Here is a 17,685-nt window from a genome sequence, read left to right as displayed (position 1 = left end):
ATTTGGGAATTCCTGGCCTAAGTGTCGGTGGGAATGTTGCACTTTATCAAGGATTTTGAGCGTGTCCTTGAAACGTTTCCTCTGCCCACCCGGGGCTCGCTTGCCATGTAGGAGTTCCGAGTAGAGCGCTTGCTTTGGGAGTCTCGTGTCAGATGTGCGGACTCATTCATTCAGTTTCTCTATAGGATTGAACAAAACTGAGAGGATCAAAAACAGGCCGTGGGCGGGAGCCACATTTACTAAATAAGTTTATAAAGAGGCACTTAATAAGTTTAATAGCCATTATTTTTAGGGGTTCATAAAACCCGTAAAGGGTGAAAAATGCTAGTTGATCGACAAAGATCAACTCATTCAGGTTGTGAAACATTATTAGTAAGACAAAAAGGCCAAATTTAAATCTGGGTAGGATTTTGGAGGTGTGGGGTCCGAAGTGGTTCATGAACCATCAGCCACCTCTCCCGCAACATGAAGCCCAGTAAATTTTAACTCCCTGGCCTCATTTGCATGCCCCGGCTCTGAATCACGTCTGAAGATGACAGGAATGACTCAATCTCCAGCGGGTGGGAGACAGAATCGGTGTGGGGTCAGGCCACAGAAACGGGCATCGGCAAAGTAAGTACAGATTGAGTGGGGGGACATAGAAACATCGAAAATAGGTGCAGGAATACGCCATTCGGCCCTTCGAGCCTGCACCGCCATTCAATGAGTTCATGGCTGAACATGCAACTCCAGTACCCCATTCCTGCTTTCTCACCATACCCCTTGATCCCTCGAGTAGTAAGGACTACATCTAACTCCTTTTTGAATATAGTTAGTGAATTGGCCTCAACAACTTTCTGTGGCAGAAAATTCCACAGGTTCACAACTCTCTGGGTGAAGAAGTCTCTCCTCATCTCGGTTCTAAATCTCAAGTCCACGATCAGGGGAAAGGGTGATGCCGGGTGCAGGGAATGTCCCTGATATCCTTGTGGTATCAGGATGAGTAGTTCTGCCATCTTGGCCTACAAGGAACCTTTAACATTTTTGAAAAAGACCACGTGCATGGGCCTCCTGTGGCCTGGATCAGGATATGACACTGCCATTTACATTAGGCCCCGTTCCTCTGGGACGGGTGGCCTTCCCGTGCCTGAATTCAGGCATGTAAAAATGGTGAAGGGTGGGAACGCAGTTTTGAACCTCCTCCCAACATCACACACGCTGTGTGGCTCCTGTTCATGTGGCTGACGAAGACAACAACCATCAGGGTTCCTTTTCCAGTTCTGACCTGGGTGGGGGTGGGTGAGGATTTCCCAGTTCCCGAATCTGGGTGTAATTTTAATAATAACTTTTATTTATATAGCGCCTGTAATGTAGTAAAATGTCCCAAGCCACATCACAGCAATTTTACAACATGTTGGATATTGACCATCGGAAAGAGAGAAAAACGGGAGAAAGAAGTATAAAGAGGGTAAAGGCTCGGATCTGAAGCAGGGGGGGGGCACCGTTCAGTGGCTCGTGGATTTTTTTCAGCAAATTTGGGGCTGATTGAAATGGAGGTGCGGGATGACGCTCTTGTGGCAGTCGGCAGCAGCGGGGTGGAAATGGGGACAGCCAAAAAAATCCCCGAGCTGAATTTGGACCAATGGACTGGAACGTGGCAGCCACTCGATTCCACCGCATGGCCGCCGCTAAATGGCGGTAACAGGCTTTATACAGATCCTGAATCTCGGCCCCAAGGAATAAGGAGGCCATATACCCCTTGGATAATAAGTGTCTAAATGGGGTAGAGGAGCAAAGGGATCTGGAGGTACAGAGTCATAACTCACCAAAAGTAGCTCTGCAGGTTAACAAGGCCATACAAATGCAAACAAATCACTGGGGTTCAATTCTTAGAGAAATAAAACTGAAAAGGTGAAGTTAGGTTAAACTTCATTAGAACTTTGGTTAAACCACACTTGGAATGTGTGCCCAGTTCTTGTCTTCATGTTACAAAAAAGATATGGAGGCTCTGGAGAAGGTGCAAACCATTTTTTAACAAGGATGAGGAAGGGATGAACAGATTAAAAGAGAAGGCTGAGGAGTTACCTAATAGAGGTCTTGTGGGAGAGTCTAAAACTAGGGGCCATAAATATAAGATAGTCACCAACAAATCCAATAGGGAATTTGGTAGAAACTTCTTTACCCAGAGAGGGGTTATAATGTTGAACTCGCTACCACAAGGAATAGTTGAGGCAACCAGCATAGATGCATTTAAGGGGAAGCTGGATAAGTACATGAAGGAGAAAGGAATGGAAAGATGTGCTGAATGGTGGGAGGAGACGCGTGCGGAGCTTGGACCAGTTAGGCCAAGTGGCTTGTTTCTATACCTTAAATTCTATGCAAGAGCATCCAATACATGCAGACATAGGACTAGGGAAACCCGTTACTGTCTTACCCAAGGTATTCATTTATCTTTCCATTTTCCAGATGTTGATGCACTTGTTGTATATTTTGAACAATTTCTGGTTTTAGTTCACATAGCTGCTAACGTAACGTTGTTTTGGATTTCTAGGTGCTTCTCCATATTTTTTGTGGAGTTCCAGAATTATTTTGCTCAGGATTACGCAATGACGGCATGGATACACTCCACTGTCGACTGCACTACAATGGTGTTCGGTGAGTGTTTGGAGTACAACTAGGAAAGTCTGCGTCACGTGGAGTTAAGGCACATTTTGCTGCACATAGCCCTTCGGTTCAAACACGTGTTCCGAGCGGCAGTGGATTAATTGCAGCTATTTGTTCTGTCTCACTGAAGTCATGAGCTTCGATCATAATCATCGGCAACATGATTACTGTTAGAATTGTGCATAGGCTTTATGATTCTATGACAAGAAAATGTCTCAACTTATTTGTTCTTAAGCCTTCTGCTCGAGCTCATCACTTGCCAATATCGATAAATAATGTCTCCCGTCTCCCTGCTTCCTGATAACATTCTGTACATCGTGACGTTTTTTGTGTGTGTGTGTGTGTGTGTGTATATAACAGCAATGATTTATTTTCTCTAACATTCTGCTCACGTTTGACTTGGAGCGGTGTTAGGGGCAACCAGGATTTTGGGAAACAGAAGAACAAAGCATAGCTCAGAGGAAAGGAGATAATAAAAAGCTCCTTTTATTGGGAACTGATCAATTAGTTCCTACTTTTGAGCTTTCCGCTCTTCATTAATACATTTGCAGAATGGCAAATGAAGTTGAACACAGATAAATGTGAGGTATTCTATTTTGGTAGGAAGAATAGAGAGGCCACTTATTACTTGGAAGGTGTGAGTCTAGGTGGGGTAGAGGAACAAAGGGATCTCAGAGTACAAATAGACCAATCACTAAAAGTTGCGACACAGGTTAGCAAGGCCATAAAAAAAAACAAGCACTAGGGTTTATTTCTGGAGGGATAGAAATCAAAAATAGGAAAGTTACGCTAAAGCTGTATTGAACGTTGGTTAGACTACACTTAGAGCACTACATGCAGTTCTGGTCGCGATATTGTAAAAGGGATATAGAGGCACTGGAGAGGGTGCAGAGAAGATTTACAAGGGTGAGAGTATACATATCAGGAAAGGATGAACAGGCAGGGTCTCGTTTCTCTTGAAAAAAGAATGCTGAGGGGTGACCTAATAGAGATCTTTAAAATTATGAAAGATTTTTATAGAGTGGATACAGAGAGAATAACTAGAGGCCATCAATATCACATAGTCACCAAGAAATCCAATAGGGAATTCAGAAGAAACCTCTTTACCCAAAGAGTGCTGAGAATGTGGAACTCGTCACCACAGGGAGTGGTTGAAGCAAATAATATCGATGCATTTAGGGGGAGGAACATAAAAGCAGGCGTGGATTGGTTGGGCGAATGGTCTGTTGCTGTGCCTATGTAGTATGTTGGCTAGAATAGAGCTTCTGCTGAAACCATCGAAACATCTTTATTGCAATGAGAGCTCCATAGTTAGATGAAGTCCTTACTACTAGGGGAATCAAGGGGTATGGTGAGAAAGCAGGAATGGGGTACTGAAGTTGCATGTTCAGCCATGAACTCATTGAATGGCGGTGCAGGCTAGAAGGGCCGAATGGCCTACACCTGCACCTATTTTCTATGTTTCTATGTTTCTATAATGGTGACCTATGATAATGATGCTGGACTATTGCAGATAAGTAATGCCGCAGGAAGAGTTATGCCAACCCTCGCAACAGAACAAAACCAAACAAATTTGACTTGCTCACTAAGTCGGTGGGAAGTGCCAGGTTCTATGCTCTGCTGCCATGGCAACGTCGCCATCGGATCAGAGGCTTGTAATTAATTAGCTGACTTACTTGCCGTTTAACCATTCACAAATGTGCTGATGTGAGTAATTGTAACCTTTTATGATACAAATTAAATTGCTGTTTGGAATTTGTAATGAAATATTATATTCTAGTGATCTGTAGGCACACTTGCTGTCTGTTAATTATTCCTCGCCAGAGTCACTCAGTAACAGGATGGGAGTAAAGTGACTGTACTTTGAATAAAGCCTGGGTACAAATGTAACATTAATTCCAAGTAATCTTGGGACGTTTCCTTGGCAGTTCTTTCTAGTTACCAATCGAGCCGGTCGGTGCAAAGGGCTGAGAAATTGCAGGCAGTTTTGATTCTGAATTAGACCAACAAATCCTTCCATAGACTCGAGAAACCTCCCAAATTTGACGTCAGTCTCCTGACCACCCATTGCACTGCTGTAATCATCAGAAGAATTTACAGATTTTCCTTTTTCCTGGCTGGGGGTCTCGGGAGTGGGGAGAAAAATGGGTGGTAACCTTTTGACGATAGCTGAACTTGCACGAACTGCAGGGACTCTGTGTATCACTGCAAGCAAAGGAAACCTAGACCCACAGACACTCTGGCTTCGATTTGACCTCCTGGGGGGTGGGGGCAGAGGGGCGGGCGGGCAGGGAATGAGGCAAGGTAAGTGCTGTGGTAGTAAGGATGCTTAGCTGATTTAACTTGCCAACCTCTTAACCTAAGTGGCCGGGAAGTTAAAATTGGGTGGTAGGAGGCCATTGCCGGGGACCGAGGGAATGGTCCCTGGCACCAGGTAAGTAGATCAGTGAGGCTCAGCAGGGGCATGGCAGTCCTGGGGAGAGAGGGACAAGCCCAGGACGGAGAAGACCCAGGGCTGCTTTATGGGGCTCAGAGCAGTGCTCTTACTCCTCCTTGCCCATAAGGGACAAATTAAGATATTTAAATTTACGTTGTTGTGCCTCCTCTGGCCCTGTCTACTGTTGCCGGCAGGTTTGGGCTGATGGGGAGTCCATTACTGCTCCCCTGCTCGAGCCTCAGGTTAAAATAGCAGACCTGTATATTTAAAAGAGGACCCTGCCGGCTTGTAGCAGTGTCCTTGCTACCTTCAATTTAAAATTACAGACGGCCAGATCAGGGCAGGAAACGGGTGGGTAAGGCCCCTGCTACATTTTGACAGCTTCTTCCCACCTGGTCTTTGCAGGTGGGCCGGGAGAAGTGGGGTGGGTGGGCACGATATGGTTGGAAAGGATCTGGAAATTATCAGCTGTGTTTTAGCACAAAGCTGCATTACAGTTGGAGTGGATGAGGCAGCAAAACAAAACGCACATTTTCATCTTGCCGTTTTAAGATTCTCCACAAACTTTAAACAATGGTAACCCAGATTTGTGATCAGATGGCACTGCCCTTATCCTTCTAATCAGCAATGAGGTTGCTATTTGGATGCCAAGCTGAACTTGTGACTATTATGCCTTCAGATGCTCTAATAATGACTCCACGAGACATTGTGTTGTGCTTGAACTGTAGTGACCTTAGTCCATTTAATGTAACTCCAGAGTAAGGATCACACCTGGTGGCCTGCCTTTTATACTAGGCCTGGCACACCTGTACAGGTAACCTACAAGTCTCCCACTGCAGTGCCCTCAGGTGGCCCACCTTGTAATAGTACAAGCAGTAACCATGTAGGATTCATGACATCACTCTCCCCCCAGCCCTTAGTGCAAATCGCCTCTGCATTGACTGTGCTCTGGGCTTAGCTCTATCTGGTTGACCCTTGGAGGGTCGTTTCCATCTTGGGTGAGTAGGTGGCATTTCGTTGGCAGTAGAGGTGCTGGTGGTTTCTGTTTGTGTGTCCATGACCACTCCATTCTCCGTTCCCCCCCCCCACCCCCACAGATAGATTGTGCCGTTGGCTCATTACCTTCATATACATTCAAGTCCAAAAAACATTTGCATTTACCGTGTTGCATTCATGCTACCATGGTGAGGTAAGTACAGTTGAATGGTGAGGTATATAGGAGTCAGTGCTGGGGTCAGCACCAGTGCGTGAGGACAGACTAGTGCCAGGATGGTGTCCAGGTAGTCTGGTGGTGGCATGGTGCCCAGTGCTGGCAGTGGGAACCCGGTTGGCTCAAGTTGCCTGCTCTTGGGGCTTTTGCCATTGCTCCTAGTGTCGGGCAGGTTCACAGATGCCTGTGACCTCCCTGTCCTTGCTTTGCACCCTGGATCGCTGCTGCTCCCTGAGGGGCAGTCGTCTGGCAGTGCACAGGGAACTGCTGACTCACTTACCTGGGCGTTATTTAGTTTGGGATCCTGGCTGGTCCCAGTCCCATTTGGGAGAACCGTTGTGGGTGGCCCTTCGTTCCCAGGCGATAGGGCCTGGGGGCTGCGCCTTAACGCAGTTTGCTCTTTCAGGCTCGTGGCAGTTGGAGCCATCGGGTGCCTGAGAGGTGGAGCCGATCAGGGGCATGGTGTCGATACCAGTGCCGTTGCCTTCCTGAGATCACTTGCTCTGCAGCTTGTATGTATTAGCTGTTTGTGGTCACATCACTGTTTGCATCGCTCTGGTCCCAGGGACGCAGGCTACAGCGTTAGGTAGCTTGCTATGCCTGTGTGCTCCCGATGGGTGTTTGCCCACTGCATTGGCTGTATGCAGTTGAAATCCTACATCGCACAACGTTTCATTACTTATTGTGAATAACCTGTAGCCCCGATCGCAACCGCACGACTTTTCCTTGCTTATTGCATGTACACAACTCTGATCATCAATTACACATTTTATATCTAACTCACAGTTGCTATTACATTGATTGAGTGTGTGGAACTGTCCCTTTAAGTGTGTTGAGTTGCAGGCCTCCTTTAAGAGAGCCTTGCTATCTTTACCCCAATCCTCTTCTTCGCTTGGTGCCATGTGTTGCTCCATCAGCGCTGCACCTCGTGGTCTGGCCACCGCCATCTTTTTCTTCAGCGCCTCATCTCGTGGTTTGGGCGCCATCTTTCTTCCATCCACGATGTCGACTGCTGTGATCCTCTTCTCCCCGGGTTCTGTCACAGAGGCTGGTAAGTCGCCTTTGGATCCGATTTTCTTCCTCCAGAGTCCTGCCACTTGAGCCTGGATAGTGCGCTCGGGTCGTCCCAGCTGGATCATCTCCACGCAGTCGTGCTGAGCGGTCTGTGCCTCGGGTGCTGTGCTGGTCTGCTCTCTGGTGCCGGATCCAACCTCAGGTGGGGGCTTGCTTTGCCTCTGAGTGCGGGGGACGTCGATCGCTGGCGGGATGAAATCTTCGCAACTCCAATGGATCTTCTCCATGAACCTTCTTGCGAGTAGCGTTGGTCCATCACCTGCAACAATCCACAGGGGTAACTTGTGCACCGCGCCATCATGGAGTACCTTTACATCTGCACTACCAACAACTGGGATAAGTTCATAGGTGTAGGTGCGCAGCTTTGCCTGAACCGGGACCAACTTGGGTCATTCAGCCTGATTGTCCCATAGCCTCTCAAAGGCTTCTTGATTCATTACTGACTGGCTCGCCCCCGTGTCCACTTCCATGAAGATTGGAACACTATTTATCTCGACTTCCATCCTCAATGGGGAACAATTGGTGGTGCAGGTAAACATGCTATATACCTCATCGTGGGGCTGAGCTGCCTCTCTCAGTATCGCTTCATAATCCGCGCTGGATTCATGGCCACCTGCAGACTCTTCATCAACACAGTGAGTCATATTTCTGTTACACATTCGCTGCAGGTGGCCCTTTGTGCTGCAGCCTTTACATACGGCACTGGTGAGCCCTGTGATTCCCTCCGCAACGCCAGCATGGATCTACTCGATTAGCCCCCCTCGGCGGACTCTGAGTTAAGGGACTCGGGGGCCTGTTCTCTCATCCCTGAGAAGGTTCACGTTCTACAGTCCAGCCTCTAAAAGGCGCCACTCTGTGCACAGTACTTGCTGGGTTGAGCCCTAAGGATGAGTCATCCTCCTAGAGCTGCAGGTCGAGGTCATGAATGCTTAGCTCACGGAGATGACATTCTGCAGTGTGACTGTGGTATCCACAGATAGTAGTTTATGCAGAAGGCCCTTGTGGCCGATTCCGATGACAAAGATGTCCCGCAGCGCTTCGGTGAGGTGGTCGCCGAAATCACACGGTGCCACCAGCCTCCTGAGGTCTGCAGCATATTTTGTGATCTCCTGGCCCTCGGGCCATCGGTGGGTATAAAACCAGTGTCTGGCTGTGAGGATGCTCTCTTTGGGCTTGAGTTGTTCTTGGATCAGCGTTACAAGCTCCTCGTATGTCTTGGTCGTTGTCTTCGCTGGTGCCAGCAAGTCTCCGACGAGGCCATAGACAGTGGGCCCACAACTGGTTAGCAGGATAGCTCTGCGCTTATCAGCCAGTGTGGCCGTATTGTTACCTGCCAGGTCGTTTGCTGTGAAGAAATGGTGGAGCCTCTCCACAAAGGCGTCCCAATCATCACCATCGGCGAACTGCTGCAACGTAGCAAGGTTAGCCAGTTTCGCGTGGAGGTCTGAAATCTCGTCGCCAATTGTTATGTCTTTGGATGCTCTGATAATGACTCCATGAGACAATGTGTTGTGCTTGAACTGTAGTGACCTTAGTCCATTTAATGTAACTCCAGAGGGAGGATCACACCTGGTGGCCTGCCTTTTATACTAGGCCAGGCACACCTGTACAGGTAACCTACAAGTCTCCCACTGCGGTGCCCTCTGGTGGCACCCCTTGTGATAGTACAAGCAGTAAGCATGTAGGATACATGAGAGTAACCATGCAGAGCAGCCAGCAGCAAACCCTTTCTTTCAGGAAATGACTTGATCTGTGATTGCTTGGAGACTAGTAGCATTTTCCAAGGGCCTAAGTTGGTTTCAAGAGCAGGAGGTTGGGATCTTGAAGGGAACAGGAGAGAAGGAGAGAGAAAACCGTTAGATGGGAAGTCACGGATTTGGTCCTGGAAAAAGGCAGTTAGCTCTGTCTTCGTTCCACATCATTTTGAACATGTCTCGAACAGGGCACTTTCTAAATGGTGAAAAGCTTAAAAACAGTGGAGGTCCAAAGAGACTTGGGAGTTCAGGTACATAGATCATTAAAATGTCATGAACAGGTACAGAAAATAATCAAAAAGTTTAATGGTACGCTGGCCTTTATATCTAGAGGACTAGAATACAAATGGGTAGAAGTTATGCTGCAGCTGTACAAATCCCTGGTTAGACCACACCTGGAGGACTGTGAGCAGTTCTTAGGCACCACACCTTAGGAAGGATATATTGACCCAGAAATCCCGGTCGGCTGCTTCCCGCGGGCGATCGAGGGGAAAAGATGCGCACTTCCCTGAAGCTACTGCGCCCACGCGAGTTCCGGGTCCTGAGGCCAGCACTGACTGCGCGTCGCAGCGCGTGCACATCAGGACGTGCGCAGGGCTGGAGCTGGAGTCACATGGCTCTGGGCAGCCAATCAGGTAAAGTATGTTCTCATTCATAATGGGAACTCCGTAAGTTGGAGTTCCCATTATTATGAATGAGAAACCCTCCCCAAACACCCAAAACACGAATAAAAAAAAAATACACCACATATTTTTATTAATTTAAATTAAAGTTATTTATATATTATAAAAAAAAATCTTTTTCCGATTTAAAAAAAAATAAACTTACCGTAGTGGGGAGGGTTTTTAACAATAAAATGTGTTTTTATAATTTTATTTTAAAATGTTTTTGTGTATTTTAAAACTCTTACGCCTGTAACAGAGGGCTATGCGCCTGCTTTTACCAGGAGCTAGAGTTTTCAGGACATCCACTGGGCAAGATTTGGGTAAATATCGCAATCTCACCCGTGCGAATGAGATACAGAGGGCCTGTCGAGCTCCAGCTGGACAGATCGGAAAAGCCCGTTTTCAGCGCATGCGCATTTTGCGCTGAAAACTGGCTTTTGCGATGCCTTCCCCGGTCTGTACACACTCCGGACGGACCCGGGGAGGTGGGGATTTCTGCCCCATTAGTCTTGGGGGAAGTGCAGCATAGGTTTACCAGAATTATGCCTGGATTTCAAGGGTTAAGTTATGAGGAGAGATTACACAAATTATCGTTGTATTCCCCAGAATTTAGAAGATTAAGGGGTGATCAGATCGAAGTTTTCAGGATATTAAGGGGAACAGATAGGGTAGATCGAGAGAAACTATTTCTGCTGGTTGGGGAGTCGAGGACCAGGGGGCATAGTCTGAAAATTCGAGCCAGTCCTTTCAGGAGTGAAATTAGGAAAATCTTCTACACACAAAGGGTGATAAAAGTTTGGAACTCTCTTCCACAACCGACAATTGATGCTAGATCAGTTGTTAATTGGAGATTGATAATTTTTTGTTCACCAAAGATGTTGAGGGATATGGGCCAAAGGCGGGTATATGGGGTTCAGTCAAGGTTCAGCCTTGATCTAATTGAATTGTGGAACAGGCTCGAGGGGCTCAATGGCCTACTCCTGTTCCTGTGACAGGTCAGGCTTCAATTCTGAAATCTTTTAATTCCTGTCATAGATCTCCCTTTTATATAATATAAAAACAGAAAATGCTGGAAATCTCAGCGGGTCAGGCAGCATCTGTGGAGAGAAACAGAGTTAATGTTTCGGGTCGAAGACCCTTCGTCAGAACTGGCGAAAGTTTGAAATGTAACAGATTCTTAAGGAAGTGCTGGGGCCCTGAACGGGAGAGTGGGGGGGAGGGAAGAACAGAAGGGAATATCTGTGTTAGGATGGAAGGCAAAAGAAATTTGAGAGACAAAGGGAATGATGAGCCTGTTTTACAATTCAATAGCACAGGTTAGGAAACAAACGGTGAGTCTAATTAGGGTGTGAATGGCAGAATGATTACTAGCTGCCGCGGAAAACAGAGGGAAACAAACAGAAAATAAAGAAGTGGGGTGGGGGGGAAGGCGGGGAGGCGAGTCTTTGTTTTTGTAAAGAAAGGGAACTCCCTTTGTTCTGCTCCTTGATGAGTTTTAATTCCACTGCGTGGACACTTCAGAGACTGAAGTGCCAAACTCTTTTCTAAAGTTAAAACCAGCAAGATCTGGCACCCGAGCTTATCAATAATGCCAATCTCCACCCACTAAGCATCTGTTATCAGATTCTTATCATTTGTTCCCAGAAGTGTGTGCATGTGATATTTCAATCGCTCCCAAAATTGATGCTAAAAAACTATTAAATTACAACATGTATTTTGATGAGCGAAAGAGCTTTTCTTTTCAGTCATGGGAAAGAAATTGCCTACAATCTATTGCTGGTATCTGATACGCTTTTAATGCCCAAAAGTTATTTCCAATACTGACCATTGATATGGAGTTCTGGTGACTGACCAGTTCCTTTATTTAATGAGGTACAATCTCAGTACGAGTTTATATGAACATTGTTTTATTTGTGGTTTTTATTTCAGCACTTTTTCAATTTGCATCAATTATCTCCGCATTCTATTTTCCACACAGAAAGCAGACTCTGGGGGCAAATTGGGTTACACCCCATTCGGGGATGGTAACCAAGTTGGGCGGGACTTCCTGCAGGACGTCCTGCCCCAGCCGCGAGATTTGGGTAACTGCCTGTCACAGGAAGTGGAGCGCAATGCCGCATGCTCCACTTCCTGTTGAGGTGCTACGCGGGCGGGATCAGCAGCACTATGTGGCTTCTCCGCATAGTGCTCACGCGCTTCAACACCCCTCCGTTAAAGGGGAGGGCCGCTGCAAACATTGATGGCCTCCACTGGGCCACCGGGGCTGTGTGGTGCTGTGGCCGCAGCCCGGCATCCAAACGAGAGTGCCAGGCTGCACGATCGTGGCCTGGACCATGCGACATTGCTGGAGCACAGGCCAACCGGGGAGTTAGCCGAAGAAAACAAATGGTGGCGTTCGGCGCGGCGTACCTCACCTTTAACTTCCATCGCAGGAGCGAAGGTCAGCCTGGGTGGTGACCCGCGACCTGGCGTGGGCATTGCCCACGACAGTCTCACGGGAACTAGGCAATTTCCGGCGTGGGGCAGCAAAAGGGCCGCCGCGCACGGCAATGTCATCATCGGCGAAGGCGCGGCAGCCTGGAGGGGTGGGGGAGAGGGGGGCGGCGACACTACTGTGTTCACGCCTCCGCTAACTCCCGCACAATTTCGTGGGAGCCTGTAATGCCTTCACACCCCCCCCCCCCCCCCCCCCCCCCGGCAAAAACAGTTTTGTGCCCTGCTCGTGCCCCCGGAGGCGCAGAACAGGGTAATTTTGGCCCATCTGTTTCTTGTGGAGACAGAAAAGTTGGCAGCAAGTGATGTTATTCAGCACTGAATGAGTGAATAGTGGACTAGCCCCCTTCCTTCCAGCCCTATTTTGCTTCAAGGAAGGATGCTAAGAAGCTGAGAAGGAAGGCCTTCCATCTGACTAAAGCCTGACTGGTCCATTCACAAAAATGTATCTGCCAATTTAAAAAATCTGTGCTGTCAATATTTAGTTTGAAAATTGCTTGAAATCCAAAATAATTCCCAATGCACAACACGATCATACCGATTGCGAGTGAGCGGTTCGGAGGGTTTAATCACTTGGCTACCCTCCATGCATTTGTCATTTTCACCCTCTTGACTTGAACTACCAAGAACTTCAACCCCAAGATTAGATGCTCTCTTTGATTCTGCAACGTGATATAATGAGGGCGAGGAACAATTTGAGACGTCCGGTGGTTGTGAAAGGTGCTATATTAATGCAAATCTTTCTTGCTTTTGGAATCTCTACCCTAGAGCCACCAAATCCCAAGCCCCCCCACCCACCCTTCCCCATTTGTGATGCACCACTAACTCCCTCCAATTCTCCCAGACCTCTCCCTCAAAGTTTACAGTTTTCAGGGAAAACTCCAAAGTTGTGGAATTTAATTCCTGAAAATCCATGGGTAGAGAGCAGGCCATCCTAGACTGGGTCTTGTGTAACGGGAGAGGATTAATTATCAATCTGGTCATGCGTGGCCCTTTGGGGAAGAGTGACCATAATAAGGTAGAATTCTTCATTAAGATGGAGAGTGACACAGTTAATTCAGAGACTAGGGTCCTGAACTTAAGGAAAGGTAACTTCGATGGTATGAGACATGAATTGGCTAGGATAGACTGGTGAATGATACTTAAAGGGCTGACGGTGGATAGGCAATGGCAGACATTTAAAGATCACATGTATGAATGACAACAATTGTACATCCCTGTCTGGCGTAAAAATAAAACAGGAAAGGTGGCTCAACCGTGGCTAACAAGGGAAATTAGGGATAGTGTTGAATCTAAGGAAGAGGCATATAAATTGGCCAGAAAAAGCAGCAAACCTGAGGACTGGGAGAAATTTAGAATTCAGCAGAGGAGGACTAAGGGTTTAATTAGGCGGGGGGAAAATAGAGTATGAGAGTAAGCTTGCAGGGAACATAAAAACTGACTGCAAAAGCTTCAATAGGTATGTGAAGAGAAAAAGATTAGTGAAGACTAATGTAGGTTCCTTGCAGTCAGAATCAGGTGAATTCATAATGGGGAACAGGAAATGGCAGACCAATTGAACAAATGATTTGGTTCTGTCTTCACTAAGGAAAACACGAATAACCTCCCGAAAATACTATGGGACTGAGGGTCTAGTGAGAAGGAGGAACTGAGGGAAATCCTCATTAGTCAGGAAATGGTCTTTGGGAAACTGATGGGACTGAAGGCCGATAAATCACCAGGGCCTGATAGTCTGCATCCCAGAGTACTTAAGGAAGTGGCCCTGCGGCACCCCACTAGTCACTGCCTGCCATTCTGAAAAGGACCCGTTTATCCCGACTCTCTGCTTCCTGTCTGGCAACCAGTTCTCTATCCACGTCAGTACATTACCCCCAATACCATGCACTTTGATTTTGCACACCAATCTCTTGTGTGGGACCTAGTCAAAAGCCTTTTGAAAGTCCAAATACACCACATCCACTGGTTCTCCCTTGTCCACTCTGCTAGTTACATCCTCAAAAAATTCCAGAAGATTCGTCAAGATGGTATCTGTCAGCAATGGGGGCATATTGTCCCATGAGGTCTGGAGAAACGAGTAAAGCTGTAGGATATGCCCTAGCTGAAAGGGCTTTGGATGGGGTTAGGTACCACTGGGTGAGGATTTGGTCACACTGGTGTGAGGATCCTAAGGTGTGATCGCACTAATCGCAATAAAGTGCCTTAGCATTTGTCCCATGATGCATAGAGATTTATGCTGTGTTTTATTAATGTTTTTACATTTATACAGAGTGCAAAAGCAGGCTAGGGCTACAGCCAAAGTGCATCATTTTCATTATGTTTGTCTTTTCATTCTCTTTAGCACCTGTTGGAAGTATTATTAGCAATCGGTATTCCACTAGAGTGGCAGTGATTGTTGGAGGAGTGTTAGCTTCTGCTGGCCTCATTCTCAGCTCATTTGCTACTTGCCTGGAGTACCTGTATCTATCACTGGGAGTCCTGACTGGTAAGAATTATAACTACTCTATAAATCAGGTTAACTGCCATAAAGCTTAGATTGGAGAAGGTGGGGAAATCAAAGAGAGACAGGGAGAAAAATACTTATAAAGTTGATGAGCTAAAGAGATAGCTTCCTGCCTTGCTCCATGAGGTGAAATTGTGAGTGGAATTCTTCAGTCCCAACTAGAGTACAGATTAAAATATTGTTGTTGGGCCTTTCTGGTGTCAAGTGCTGTCAAATTAAATACATTTGCTAATCTTTCATTGTTAAATTAATGTAATGATTGGTTAGAAAACATGCATTAAAAGTCCTAAAAAATATTAATAAATATTAAAAAATGGACATCGAAGATCAGTTGATGGTCGAGGCAAAGGCAGGAGGGAGGAATAGGGCAAAGGGATTTACCTTGGATGCCCAAGCTGCCTTGGTGCATGAAGTGGAGCCACGTTGTCACCAATTGAGCCGGGGTGGTTGTGGAAAACCCAGCCTGCCCGTATATCAGCAAATATGGGCAGAGACTGCCAAGGCGGTGTCATCGGTTGCCCAGGTCCGTCGCAGGACAGTCCGGCGCTGCAAGGGCTGAAACGACCTTGTTTCTGCCGCAAGAGTAATTCATAAATTAAATAACTTTCATAACTTTAATCATGCACTGACTCATTACTTAAAATGTAAAACTGCCACATTGTGATTTTGTTATTCTTGGTAAACTTGCTGTTACACGTCATTACTATCAATGATGTTATATTGTTCTCCTGTAATTAATAAGATGTGCTCATCATGCATCACTTGCATGCTAACGGTGCATTAACCGGACAATGTTGAAAGGCATTGAGGATGGGACCTAGTACATCGGCAATTATCTTATCATCCTAGGCAGTCCAGTGAAATCGAGGAAGACTTGCTTCCACTCTAAAAGTGAGTTCTCAGGTGACTATACAGTCCAATACAGGAATTACAGTCTCTGTCACAGGTGGGACAGACAGTGGTTGAAGGAAAGGGTGGGTGGGGAGGCTGCTTTGCCGCACGCTCCTTCCTCTGTCTGCGCTTGTTTTCTGCACGCTCTCGGCGACGAGACTCGAGGTGCTCAGCACCCTCCCGGATGCTCTTCCTCCACTTAGAGCGGTCTTTGGCCAGGGATTCCCAGATGTCGGTGGGGATGTTGCACTTTATCAAGGAGGCTTTGAGGGTGTCCTTGAAAGTTTTCCTCTGCCCACTTGGGACTCGCTTGCCTTGTAGGAGTTCCAAGTAGAGTGCTTGCTTTGGGAGTCTTGTGTCGGGCATGCGGACAATGTGGCCCGCCCAACGGAGCTGGTTGAGTGTGGTCAGTGCTTCAATGCTGGGGATGTTGACCTGGTCGAGAACGCTAACGTTGGTGCGTCTGTCCTCCCAGGGGATTTGCACGATCATGCGGAGACATCATTGGTGGTATTTCTTCAGTAACTTGAGGTGTCTACTGTACATGGTCCACATCTCTGAGCCATACAGGAGGGCAGGTATCACTACAGCCCTGTAGACCTTAAGCTTGGTGCCAGATTTGAGGGCCTGATCCTCGAACACACTCTTCCTCAGGCGACCGAAGGCTGCGCTGGCGCACTGGAGGCAGTGTTGGACCTCGTTGTCGATATCTGCCCTTGCTGATAGTAGGCTCCTGAGATATGGAAAGTGATCCACGTTGTCCAGGGCCGCGCCGTGGATTTTGATGACTGGGGGGCAGTGCAGTGTGGCGGGGTCAGGTTGGTGGAGGATCTTTGTCTTATGGATGTTTAGTGCAAGGCCTATGCTTTCGTAAGCCTCAGTGAAGATGTTGACGATGGCTTTGAGTTCAGCCTCTGAATGTGCACAGACGCAAATGTCGTCCACGTAATGTAGCTCGACGACAGAGGATGGGCCGGTCTTGGATCTAGCCTGGAGGTGACGAAGGTTGATCAGGTTCCCACTGGTTCTATAGTTTAGTTCCACTCCAGTGGAGAGCTTGTTGAGCGTGAGATGGAGCATTGCAGCGAGGAAGATCGAGAAGAGGGTTGGCGCGATGACACAGCCCTGCTTGACCCCGGTCCAGACATGGATTCGGTCTGTGGTGGATCCGTTGGTCAGGATCACGGCTTGCATGTCATTGTGGAGCAGGCGGAGGATGGTGACGAACTTTTGGGGACAGCCGAAATAGGAGGACACTCCATTGTCCCTCGCGGTTAACAGTGTCAAATACCTTTGTGAGATCAAAGAAGGCCTTGTGTAAGGATTAGTGCTGTTCCCTGCATTTCTCTTGCACCGTGAAGATCATGACCGTTGAACCCCGGAGCGGACGGAATTCGCGCTGTGTCTCCGTGAGGACTTCCTCAGACACAGGGAGAAGACGGTTGAGGAGGATTCCAGCAATGACTTTCCCAGTGACCAAAAACACGGAAATTCCTCTGTAGTTACTGCAGTCAGACTTGTCCCCTTTTTAAAGATGGTCACGATTACGGCATCTCTGAGATCTCCATGCATGCACTTCTCCTTCCAGATGAGAGAGATAAGGTCATGCATTCGAGCCAATAGTGCCTCTCCGCCATACTTTAGTGCCTCGGTGAGGATTCCATCCGCTCCCGTTGCCTTGTTGTTCTTGAGCTGACGGATGGCCTTTTCTACCTCGTGCAGGGCTGGGTTTTTGCTGAGATGGTGGCGGGTAGCATGCTGTGGGATGGAGTCGAGGACACTCGTGTCAAAGGTAGAGTCTCGATTAAGGAGATCTTCGAAGTGCTCCTTCCAGCAGGCCCTGACTGCCTCGGTGTCCTTGCTAAATGTCTCCCCGTTCTTGGCCAGCAGTGGGGTGGGGCCTTGGGTGCTTGGGCCGTAGGTGGACTTGACTGCGGTGAAGAATCCTCGCACGTCATGGCTGTCGGCCAGCTGCCTAATCTCCTGTGCATTCTCCACCCACCATCTATTCTTTAGCT

General features: G+C 47.5%; 1 protein-coding gene across 1 annotated transcript in view; it reads left to right on the top strand.

Moving 5' to 3' along the window:
* Positions 1–1,529: 1,529 nt before the first annotated feature.
* Positions 1,530–17,685, top strand: part of LOC139256200 (monocarboxylate transporter 12-like) — a 33,670-nt gene continuing 17,514 nt past the window's right edge. The window contains exons 1-3 of the mRNA XM_070874153.1: positions 1,530–1,677; positions 2,491–2,634; positions 14,615–14,758. Coding sequence (XP_070730254.1) covers positions 1,530–1,677; positions 2,491–2,634; positions 14,615–14,758 — 436 coding nt within the window. The remainder of the gene's footprint in view (positions 1,678–2,490; positions 2,635–14,614; positions 14,759–17,685) is intronic.

Source organism: Pristiophorus japonicus, chromosome 3, assembly GCF_044704955.1.
Source record: "Pristiophorus japonicus isolate sPriJap1 chromosome 3, sPriJap1.hap1, whole genome shotgun sequence".
Lineage (NCBI taxonomy): Eukaryota > Metazoa > Chordata > Chondrichthyes > Pristiophoridae > Pristiophorus > Pristiophorus japonicus.
Note: the sequence above shows the minus strand (reverse complement) of the source record. Positions and strands in the feature narration are given on the sequence as shown.